General features: G+C 41.3%; 1 protein-coding gene across 1 annotated transcript in view; it reads left to right on the top strand.

Annotated features, from left to right (window-relative positions):
• Positions 1-12,042, top strand: part of LOC102777031 (voltage-dependent calcium channel subunit alpha-2/delta-4-like) — a 124,489-nt gene extending 112,447 nt beyond the window's left edge. The window contains exons 33-41 of the mRNA XM_087844161.1: positions 4,969-5,039; positions 5,137-5,212; positions 5,395-5,447; positions 8,219-8,274; positions 9,450-9,470; positions 9,553-9,670; positions 9,810-9,930; positions 10,255-10,332; positions 11,250-12,042. Coding sequence (XP_087700287.1) covers positions 4,969-5,039; positions 5,137-5,212; positions 5,395-5,447; positions 8,219-8,274; positions 9,450-9,470; positions 9,553-9,670; positions 9,810-9,930; positions 10,255-10,332; positions 11,250-11,345 — 690 coding nt within the window. The 3' untranslated portion in view covers positions 11,346-12,042. The remainder of the gene's footprint in view (positions 1-4,968; positions 5,040-5,136; positions 5,213-5,394; positions 5,448-8,218; positions 8,275-9,449; positions 9,471-9,552; positions 9,671-9,809; positions 9,931-10,254; positions 10,333-11,249) is intronic.

The raw sequence follows: 12,042 nt of genomic DNA, 5'->3' as shown, positions 1-12,042 counted from the left end.
TAAAGGTGCTCTTTTTATCTGTAGGCATATTATTTCCTATTTTATTAATAAAAAAATTAAATGAGACCTATAAATTAAGCCTTGGGACACTCTATTTAAAATCTTCAGGAAACTTGATTTGAATACATCTGTACTGTATTTTACTTGTATTTACTATATTTAAAATCTTAAGTACATCTGTACAAAAGCCAAAGTGAGTTACTTTATCTTAAATTATCAAAATTAATTTCTTCAAACTGGCCATGAAGGCAGGGATGAGAGTTTTAGGGCTGCTTCTAATGTTTCATGTTTCAGCAGTCTGTAGTTGTGTAGCAGTTGCATTGCATTTCTATTCACCATGTATGAACACATATTTCATAAATGGTGTCTGGGGGACAGGAAATGGGAAGTCTTGACCCAGATATCTGTGACTGACGTAGCCACCGTGAGATCACGATTGGTCAGTGAAGTCTCTTAATGAAGCAAGATGTCTACAAATAGAGCCTGTAATCTCACAGACGTAAGTCTTGTTGCAGCCAGAGTAGTCGGCCACTGCTGGTCATTAGAAAGAATGCAGATTTCATGCCTTTTCCACCTTGGCTGCACTTTTCAGACCTGAAAGGTGTGTCACTCCCTTATACTATCTTTATAAAGCCTGCACAAAGAATAAAGGTGGTATCTCGGTCATGCTGCGGGAGATCTTTGAAAGCAAAATGGAGATGCAGAGCGAGTGTGAGGGCGGAAGCATGTGCCTTGTTGTTTAATTCTAAACCTCTAAAAATGGTTATATCACACAGCCTGTGATGTTTGGATTCAGATAGGACAGTGAGGGAGAAATTGTCTCATTATGTTTATTAAAGTGTGCTGTTAGGCTAATTATTACATCATTCTATTTGTGTTTAATGCCCTCTGTATATGTATATGTGTGTATTTGTATTATACTGTTCTACATTCCTGTCCAGATGGAAGCTGACTACTAGCTAAACATGAGATTAATGTTTTTGTGGATTTGAGATTGTCCCTCACAAAAAGAACGGAACTAAAACACATAATGAACAAGTGCCCATGGAGGTGAGAAGCTTTCAGGTTGAACTGTTGCAGATGCAATGCCACTGGATGTTTTTGTTCAACTGGTGCAATATCTGATGAGTAGCAGTGAGATATTTGCTGCTAAATGAAAACTAGACGTTCAAGTATGATTAAAAGGAGAAACATCAGCTACATGCAGCAGCAAAATATTCTGTAACCCTAAAGCCAGAATCAGCTCATTCTTCATTATTTGCATGCCTCCTGCATTCCCAGTGGTCTTACTAAGCAGATATTATGATGAAGCACTTCCTCAATGTTTTGCTGAGCTCTGGGATTTGCAGGAAGTTTGCGGAAACGCCCCGAATCCACCCCGATGCCGAAGCCGCTGTGCAGGGCATGGTAAATATTTAATCAGCAGAGAAATTAAGTCAGTGCTGACTATAAGAAATGGGTCAGCAAGAGAAGGTGTAGTGAGCAGGGTGACAAAGCAAAACAGAAGGCTTGTTTTGGGTGGTGCTGGCCGTGTGTGGAGGAAACGTCCGAGTGATGATCAATGATCCTGTCTGAGAACCTGCTGTGAGAGTACAGTGTTCAACCTCGGGGCTGAAAGCAGGTTAGACTGAAAAGTACAACTATAAGGTCATCACATTACACTTCCTGTGTAATATGATGAAATGAACACGTCTTGGAGTCTGTAGCCTGCTAGCGACCCTGTAAGGGGAAACAAAATTACTGGAAACTACTTACAACTAAAAAAGTAGAAACTGACTGAATGAAACTGTTGGAGTGCACATACTTTGGACATTTTAAAACATTAGTCTCTCAGAATTAAACTTTATGACACCAAAACAGCCCAAATACCTCAGGACCTCAGAAGACCTCAAAGGTCCTGGGATATTAGTCACGCACAATCTGATATCCTTGTGTCAGTGTTGTTCCCACATCATCGTAATACATGTTGTTCCAGGTTCAACATTGCAAGTGACCAATCACATTGTTGTGATGTCATACTTTTGCGACTTCAGAAAAAAACGCCTTAAAAAATCTACATAAATTGCGAGAAACCGCCTCTGTCCGCCGATCCAGCAATTTGAATTCTTTGCATTTCAGGATACTGTTCTTTATTTAACGTTAAGCATTATACATATTGTCCTTGCAACATTGGAATTTCATAAATGAATGAATCGCTTGGCTTGCAAAAGTATGATGTCACAACAATGTGATTGGTCACTTGCAATGTTGAACCTGGAACAACATTTATTATGATGATGTGGGAACAACACCGACACGAGCATATCAGATCATCCTATTAGGTCACCAAGACATGACATATGAGATATTGGATACTAGGCTTGTTTTTGCAGCCCATCTCAAGCTGGATTGCATTGAATAAAGAATTAGGTTAAGGAATTTGGAGGCCAAGTCATACACCTGTTGTTACATTTAGGCAGGTTTTGGTATTCCTAACTGCTTCCTGTGTTTTCCTCTCTTGGACCATGTTTGGAAGCTTCTCATATATCCGTACATTTTCTTGCAAAAATCTGAGGTTAAGCATACATTTGAGATCATACTGTTTTCTCTTTTTTGCGGAGCCCCGCAGGGGACATGGGAGAAAAAAAAAATTAAGACGGACTTTTGCGAGATCTCGCAAAAGTTTTAGCCACATTCTTCTTAGCTTCGAGCTAACGGGAGGTTGAGACCTACTACAGCCGGGAGGAACACCGCTTTCCCGGCACATCGTGCCTCGACCTCCCGGTCGGCTTCGAGCCGGCGTTCGAAGAATGCGGCTAAAACTTTTGCAAGATCTCGCAAAAGTTTTGCGAGATCCCGAGTTAGTTTTGCGAGATCTCGCAAAAGTCCGTCTTAATTTTTTTTCTCCCATGTCCCCTGCGGGGCTCCGTACTTTTTAAGTGTAACTATGAACTAAACTGTTTTTATGTGTTGATTTTTAATGCCATAAAGTTGGACCGTTTAACATGGGAGTCTGTGGGGACTGACTCAGTTTAGGTTCCAGCCTCTAGTGGACATTAAAGGAACTGCAGTTTTGACACTTTTCACATTGGGTTCATTTTTTCGTTATGTAGGTTGTTCCTTAGTTTTCACACATTTTCAAATGTAATACCATGTTCTCATCTGACTTTTTTCTCATATATATATGTATATATATATATACTTCCTACTGCAAAATTACTCTGCGTTCATGTACATAAACTGGAGCGCAAAGAGGAAACCTTTGAAAGCATTCAGGGTTCACACTTAGGATCTAAGCGTGCTGTTGTTCTTCTGATAAACCTTACACCAATAAACCTTAATTTCGCTTTAAATCAAAGTTTCTGCTTTTTTGTTTAGACAATGATTTCATGAATCCTGATCTTTACTGGTGGATGTTTTCTCAGCCTGTTAAATATAATGAGCCAGTTTTGGTTGAAGCCCTTCAGAGGCAGCATGGAAACCTGAACCTGCCTGCTTGCCTTTGCTGCTGCGCTCCCGCCGAGCTCCTGGCACTCGTTGTGCTTTTGTTTAGTTCAGTGTGTTTACACTCTGCTGCAACTGCTGCTGCCAGAAAAACAGAGGGTCAACTTTGGTGTGTAAGCAGCATCCAACTGCTAACACTCAGCAACCTGTGAATCCTCCGAGGCTGCTGGGAGAATCCGTCCAGACAGAGATGAAGTGTGGGCAGAGAGCAGCTTGTAAACGTGAACAGAGCCGCTGAGACAAAATGCTCTGAATAATTCAGAGACTCTGGTCCTGCTGCTGCTGCTGAGGGCCGGAAAGAGCCGACACACTGCAGACTCTCAGGCTGAACGCAGCGGTGACTTTAAATCTGTCTGAAACATTCCTTATCTTCATGTAAACCTGCTGACCGATCATGTTCTATTTGCATGCTGTCTTAGAATAGATGCGACTGCTAAGAGAGTAATGTTTTCCACAAACCCAGGAAAAAGGAGTGTAGGAAATTTAATTTGAGGCTACTTTTTAAGGACGTGCATGCACTTAGATTACCAGCTAAATGGCTACTGGTCGACATTTATGTAGAGTCATTTGGCCTGAGCACATGATAATGACCAAGAATTTCATTTTATGGCAACAGCGCCCTCTGGTGACTATAGTAATAATAACAGGAGTAACAGAGGAGAGAAGGGTGGATGGATGGGTCAGTTGATAACTTTACCGTTTAACCCAAGTAAGTTATTGTGTAATTTTGGCTGCAAGATTAGAAAATAATTCTCATTTTTAGGAACCATTTGTATTTTCTCTCCAGCCCACAGTGGTCTGGGAGTTATGGTACTATATTTTTCTACCTGTGTTCAAACAGCAGTACCCAGTGAATGTTTTGTGCTACTGGGATACAAAAAAGATAAAAATATACATAACGTTTAATTTCTATTCTTACCAGAATAACTAGAATTTTGTCTCCAGCAAAAATTGTCATGGAGTTAAAGTCATTTAAAAGGTGCTTGTCAAGAGACTGTAGTTCCCTCATTTCCTCTTTCAAACCAATGTAGCTGTTTGAGATTCACGATCACTTATTATTATGAAACAGCAGCTTGCACATAGACATGCTAGTGTTGTTTCACCAAATGAAACTAACAAAAAAAGAGTGTGAAAGATGATTCAGTGGTCTCACGGCCTGAGGAAAGAAACTGTTCTGAAGTTTTGCGATAAAGCAGAAACTGTATTTCTTGACCAATGGCAGCAAGAGGAGCAGGCTCTGGCTGCTGTGGGTTTTACCTTTTAGCGTCCTTTGGGTCCTGCAGAGATGCCTCACAGGTATCACTGGCGCTCAGCAGAGGGGTGACAGTTTTATTACCATCCAGTTTTAGTCCATGAACACCCCATTCCAGTTTGCTGTTAGTTTTACAGCTCTGTAAAACTCCTCCACACCGTAAATGATCCTTAATTTTCATGTTGCTGAATTCTAATAACAAAAGCCTGCTGGCTTCATGTCGTCTTTCACAGATTGGTCGCTTCTTTGGCGAGGTAGACGGGTCCATCATGGCTTCGTTGCTCAAGATGGGAATGTTTAAAAAGTATGACTGACTCAAGACATATTTTCCACTCATGTTTCTTTTTATTTTGAAATATGTTGGTAACTATGAAGAATAGAACACGCTTTCTTTTTTCCAGAGTGTCGTTGTTCGACTACCAGGCAATGTGCAAGACCGGCCACCATCACGCCAGCAGCGCGCGACCTCTGCTCAGCGTGAGTCTCGTTACTATTTAGCTACTGATGACAACAGAGGCTTGCTTCTTATATTATTGATATTATCTGTTGTATATTTCTATACCAACACATGGTTAACATCAGAAGATTAAAGAAATCTTCTGATGGTTTTTAAGATTTTATTCTACCAAAGTTCTCATTTCTTGTTTTCCCTTTTGCAGCCATTCTACGTCATCATGGCTTTGATGAGATGGTTCTTCTCCAACGCGCTGATGTAAGTGCTAAAGAGCAACATCACATTATCAAAATGTCCTACGCTGACGGGATTGTGCAAACAAATGTAAATCATTGCTTAGAATCAAAGAAAGGATTATTTTGAACTTTTGATCATGCAAAGCTGCTCTGGTAGAGTACAAGAATAAAAGAAGGAGCTGGAAATGGACAGAATAGGCACACAAATCTGTGGCGTCACTCAATCTGTGACAGTGTTACGTTCCCCTAAAAGCTCAGCTGGACACTCACCTAACTTAACTGGGAAGGTGTATTTCTACTTGTAGCATTCCAGCCAGACTTTATTCAGACGATGCACTCAATGATCATTACGGATGGACCATGGTGGGGTATTCCAACCCATTTATTCACAAATTACCATAGACACATCGTAAGAGCTGTAATCATGACATAAAACAAAATAAACATTCACTTGATAGATTGATTCACGTTTCCGTTATGCTAATTAATTCACAGAAAAGGCACAGGAGGTGCTAGCATCAGTCTGCTAGATCACTCATAAACTTATTAACAATCAAATAATACATTTACAAATTGTCCGAAATGTAAACAACAAGTACAGCAAACAAACATACCTGTTCGCCTTCCAGCTAGATGCTAATTTAAAGATGGATGGAAAACGGTAACTTTCTCATTAACCGTTTCTATGGCAAGCAGTAGCAGTACGATCTTCCTTCCCGGAAGTTGCCCGTTCTGAATTTCAAAATAAGAGTCGAATCTATATTATAAGGTATAATTCGTTCAGGGATTTAACTGTTTGAAAAATATCAATAAGATAAATAATCTGGGTCATTTACACTACTCTTCTCAAAAAGCAACACAACTGTCACACAAAAGCCAAAAAACCCCAAACACCACTAATTTCAAACTCCCTTTTCAGATCCCGGACGAGCCCCCAATTGTTACGGTCCCATAAAAGGGTCCAGGCGATGAGGGGGGAAGTAACAAAAAGTGTCCGGGTCAGAAAAAGGAGTCAAGGAGGCAAAAGGGTTCAATTAAAGAGTTTTATTAAAGTTTCTATCAATACTAACTAAAAGAGACGGACAAGCCACTATCACCATTTAAAGAAAACAAACACAACTCAAGCGGTGGTCAATAAAGTAAAAAGTAAGTTAAAACGAAAGAGAGCAGCTCACTAGCTGCAAACACACTAATGGCACTCTGGCCCAGAGCTCACCTTTCCCTGGGCTTAACCCTTTAAAACCGGTGGGAGCGGGCACGCTCTGTTTTGGTAACTACTTTTAAATCCCGGTAGCTCTGCAACCACGTGAGCTAGCACAATAATTTTTTTTGCATATGAAACCGGAGGAGTTGTACTTACATCTTATGCCATCAGCTTGTCCTCGGTCACAGTTTCCTTCCACATATAGCTTTGCAAAAATTGCATAAAAAGCACTTGCAGCAACAAAAACATAATATTCCAGAAACACGCTTTGCCGATCCGATCAGCTGTTTGTAACACTTCCTATGTTGGAATAGACGTCAGCGCGAACTATCGCATGTCCGCCATTACCTGCCCGAAACCGGAAGTGGCGTCATTTTCGCGGAAATGTAGTTTTTTTTACCATATAGCCTCATGAGCCTATACTGGTGTTTTTAAAAGTTATCTTTGACTTTATGACTTTCTGTGTCGTTTCTGGGATGCTTAGGACTAATATTGCACTGCTGGAAATAGTTTATTTTGATACATATGCTGCTTTTTTGCAAATTTGCATTATAATATTTATTTTTGTTTTTCCTGCAGTGTATAAAAATTGGTGTATTTCAAAAATAAAACTATGAAGACACTCAAAATAAATTTCCTGTGGTGGGAAACTATTTTGTGCAACTTTTTTGTATTTACAGTTTTGAGGGATAAGCCTCTTAAATTTCTCTAACTAGAAATATATGTTAAAAAACAAAAACGATTTTCAATTTTTTTGTAGTTTATTGCACTTTTTTGCAATTTATGTAATTACTATGCACTTAATGCAGACATATTATTAAAATCTAGGCTGTAATGGTTGTATTGATGTATAGCAACTTGAAATGCTCCCAAAAATGGCTCCACAGCATGTAAAAATATAATATAAGCTCTGGCGGACTTGGTTCTATGGTAGGTCTTAAAGGGTTAAATCTCCTTGATTACTGACGAGAGTCAGCTGCACAAAAGGGAAAGGTGGCACCTCAGGCAGAAGAGGTGGTGGGACACGCCCACACAGGCACCTTCAGGAGGAGGCCCTGCTAGGGCCGTAACAAGACAAAAAAATATATTATCGTATATTTTGTACTGTATGCAGTTTCCAACTTCATTGTAGTTGTAAAGGTATAACATAGGATAACATCTACATCTCTCAGTCACTATTAATGTGCTTCTGTTCTTATTATATTAGAAACGTCTTCATAATGATGTTAACAGCAAACACACTGTAAGTCCAGGGAGACTTCTGTCCGCTTCATGTCTTCAGGGTGTGAAATACAACGTGTGGATAATGAGCCAGTGTGCGTGGTTCACATTTTTAATATGCATAAATCATTTTAACTGCAAACTGAACCTCTCCACCACCGAGAGATTTTTAAAGCTTAAAAATAAATCATAAAGACTGCTGGACTCAAACTTTTAAATCACCGAACCAAAAGACTTTTACTGACTGAAACCTGCAGAGTTAAGTTTTGCTTCGTGCCTCAGTTGTTTCACAGTTTACCTCACAGCACTGCTGCTGGATGTCAGGTGCTTTTTTTGTCTTTAACAAGGTGTTTTTGTGTCTCTGTCAGGTTCCTGCTGGACTTTAACCTCTGTGGTCTCTGGCACTCTGATTATTTTGTGGATGGTAAGCTCAGACTGACCTGACTGGTCAAGTTCTCTGACAGTGCACTTAATCACCATCAAATCTGGGAAGTCTTTGCATCTTGGGAAGTTAAATCTTATGAGGAGCGCTGGTTTGGGATTGCCTCTTTTTTCGGGTCATTAGTGGAGCTGCATGTTTTAGCATATTGGTTTTCAGTCCCACAGGTCGATGCTTGCTCAGGACATTACAGTAGAGATCAGTCTGATTACAGCGGCTCTAACACGGCACAACCCCGTGAAGGGGAACAACAACCACTCTCAATGTATCCCTACAACCAGTACTGGTAACTGGGGATCACAGCACCATTCAATTCAATTCAATTCAATTCAATTCAATTTTATTTATATAGCGCCAAATCACAACAAAAGTCGCCTCAAGGCGCTTCATAGATACAGAGAAAAACCCAACAATCATGTGACCCCCTATGAGCAGCACTTTGGCGACAGTGGGAAGGAAAAACTCCCTTTTAACAGGAAGAAACCTCCAGCAGAACCAGGCTCAGGGAGGGGCGGGGCCATCTGCTGTGATTGGTTGGGGTGAGAGAAGGAAGACAGGATAAAGACATGCTGTGGAAGAGAAACAGAGATTAATAACAGGTATGATTCAATGCAGAGAGGTCTGTTAATACATGTTGAGTGAGAAAGGTGACTGGAAAGGAAAAACTCAAAGCATCATGGGAATCCCCCGGCAGCCTACATCTATTGCAGCATAACTAAGGGAGGATTCAGTGTCACCTGGTCCAGCCCTAACTATATGCTTTAGCAAAAAGGAAAGTTTGAAGCCTAATCTTAAAAGTAGAGATAGTGTCTGTCTCCTGAATCCAAACTGGAAGCTGGTTCCACAGAAGAGGGGCCTGAAAACTGAAGGCTCTGCCTCCCATTCTACTTTTAAATACTCTAGGAACAACAAGTAGGCCTGCAGAGCGAGAGCGAAGTGCTCTAATAGGGTGATATGGTACTACAAGGTCATTAAGATAAGATGGGGCCTGATTATTATTTTACTAAGTATGAAAGGAAAACGATTAGACAAGTTTTGTTTTCTTTTGGTCTCATTAATAAATGACTCATCTTCATCATCATCTCTCCATCACCATCCTCACCTTCATCACCTCCGTGTGCCGTCTGTGTCGTCACTGTGATCCATCTTCATCTGTTCAGCCAAAGCTGGCTATCACACATGTGAGTACGGCACATCTGTGGGCATCTTGTGCTCATCAGGTGTAGCGATGCTGTGTAACGCGCGCGTGTGTGGTTTCCACAGCTCATAAGCAGAAGAAGGTGGATGCGCTGCAGCCCTGCGACACAGCGTATCCAGGCTTCATGTACGACCCGTCTGTCAGAGAGGCCAACAGCCTCAACAAGTGTGGACGCTGCCAGAAGTATGACAACACACACACTTTAAAAATCAAAACAAGCTTCATTCATAGTTTGTTAATCTGGTCTTAAATCGAGGAAGTTTCAACTTAAGCATAATTGAATGCTTGGCAGTGACTGACTGCGGCCTTCTTTGCGTTTCAGGATGTTTGTGGTGCAGCAGATTCCTGACAGTAACCTGGTTCTGGTCGTGACTCAGGCCTACTGCGACTGCTCCCGTCAGTATGGAGCCATTCTGCTGGACCCCAAAGAGATCAAATATATCCTTCGCATACTCAGCAGCAAAACGCTGCCCCCTGCTGGATGCTTACAGCCACAAACACTACAGGGAGGGCAAGACTGCATTCAGCCTGGAAAATCACATTTGTGCTGTAATCTCCTCATTTTCCCTCAGATCAGTGATGCACTCCACAGCCAATGATGAGAACATTAATAGATTATCTGAGCAGTCTCACAGCATCTGTTTGCTCTTAGCTGAGGCTTTGAAACGTCAGATTTACGTCATGCTTTGTTTCTACAAAATTTCGTCCCCATTATATATTTATTCCACAGCAAGCTTCCAGTTTTCCTTAATATCTGTGAACATAACGCCACAGTGAAGTGCAACAGGATGAAATCCCAGAAGGTGCGGCGGCGTCCTGAGTCGTGCCACGCCTACCACCCGAAGGTCAGTGCTGAGCCCCGCTGCTGACTGTGAACGCAAAAGAACTGCAAGGCTATTTAACAAACACAAACGTGGTGATTTTAAAGGCAAATAAAGAATCTCACACAGAAAACAACAACACATAAGGTGTGTGTGTCTGTGTGTGAAATAAAGGCGAAGCAGGTCTCAGGGTCAGTCGGGTACTGATGCACCTCTGTCCTGCAGCACATCCAACAGTCAGCTGAAAAGCAGAACATCACCTCTTTTGTTACGAGTGATTTTTTTAAGGGATTCAAATTCTTCACTTTAAACGTTCCACTAATCATTTAACAGTCGTTGTTGCAGCTCGTGTATAATCTCTAACATCAGTCCCGTCACACTGTTTAAAGCAGATGTATTGGGCACATTTCCAGCTCCTTATTTTTATTCTTGGACTCCCCTAGAAGAGCTTTGCATGTAATGATCTACATTTGGTTTACACTGGACTGTGGTGCATCATTTATCAGGATGATCTCCAAAGAAACACTCAGACTGTGGGTTAAATATCTCATATCATCAGTTGGTTCAGAACTAAAGAAGCCAAACCAAAAATATGTTGCCTTATTTTCTAGCACTCAAGTCTGAAGTAAGCTGTTTTTAGCTCCTCCTCCCTTTAACCCAGCTGTTGTTTGATTGGCTGCCCCATGTAAATAAAAAGTTTGAGTGCATCTAAGAAAAGCAGAGAAAAACTGTGACACTGTAGGTCTACTCGCTTTAAGTATGCATGAGTTAGAATATAATTTATGCTAAAATGAGTCCAGAGTCTGGACCGTTCATACATCAGGTCATCCATGATCTGCTGTTCACTCTGTAAAGCTGACTAATGATTGTGTGGTGAACGCTGATGTACTCAGAGAAACTGCTATGAAAGGACTGAGCATCACATTTGTTTCGTCCTACAGGAGAACGCTAAGGACTGCGGCGGGGCGGCAGCCATCTCCCTGTCGCTCTCTCTCTTCTCTGCCTCTCTGCTCGTCTCATTGGTCGCTGAGTTCTAAACCAAAACGAACCCACCAATCAAGATGAACATGACAGTGAGACGGAGACTTAAACATCCAGCAGGTAGCCAAAGGATTTTTTTTTTTTTAACTTGAATAAGAGACAAACGTGGACGGAGAAACTGTCTCAGCTGCTGATCGGCCTCACTTTGCAGCACAAATAAAGGGCTACACAAGGTTTTCTTTAAAACCTGTAATAGACTAAACTGACTCTGGATCAGCTTTGCAGTGGCTCTGCAGCTGGAGGAGAAATGATAAGGGGGGGGGACCCCCTCCTGGACAGTGCAGCCTGTGCGTGGAGACGCGTTGCCATTACACCGGAACAAGAATGTAGCAACTTTGTAGCTTTTTGATACAGAACTGATGTGTAAATGTAGAGTTTTACAGCCTCGATTTACCAAAACTCTCAAATTCGGACAAAAAAAGCTGAACTTTAAACACTCAAAGACTTTCTCAGCAGCTTTAAGGGTCAAAGGTTAACAGAAGATGCCACACGCCATATGCAAGGAAACGCTGTGACTCACTGAGGAGCGTGACGCCAGCCTGTTAAAGATGAAGATGGAGGGAAAGTCTCGCTGATTTGGTGTAGCGGCTTTAGGTGGAAATGACGCGACAGCATTCAGGGATTCCTTTTTATAAAGATGTACTGGGACTATTCGGAATGTCAACACAATAAAAAAAAACATTTTTCACTTTA

The sequence above is a fragment of the Neolamprologus brichardi genome, chromosome 7 (genome assembly GCF_056152115.1).
Source record: "Neolamprologus brichardi isolate AB-2024 chromosome 7, ASM5615211v1, whole genome shotgun sequence".
In the NCBI taxonomy this organism is placed as follows: domain Eukaryota; kingdom Metazoa; phylum Chordata; class Actinopteri; order Cichliformes; family Cichlidae; genus Neolamprologus; species Neolamprologus brichardi.
The sequence above is the reverse complement of the archived record's forward strand: the minus strand, read 5'-3'. Positions and strand labels throughout refer to the sequence as shown.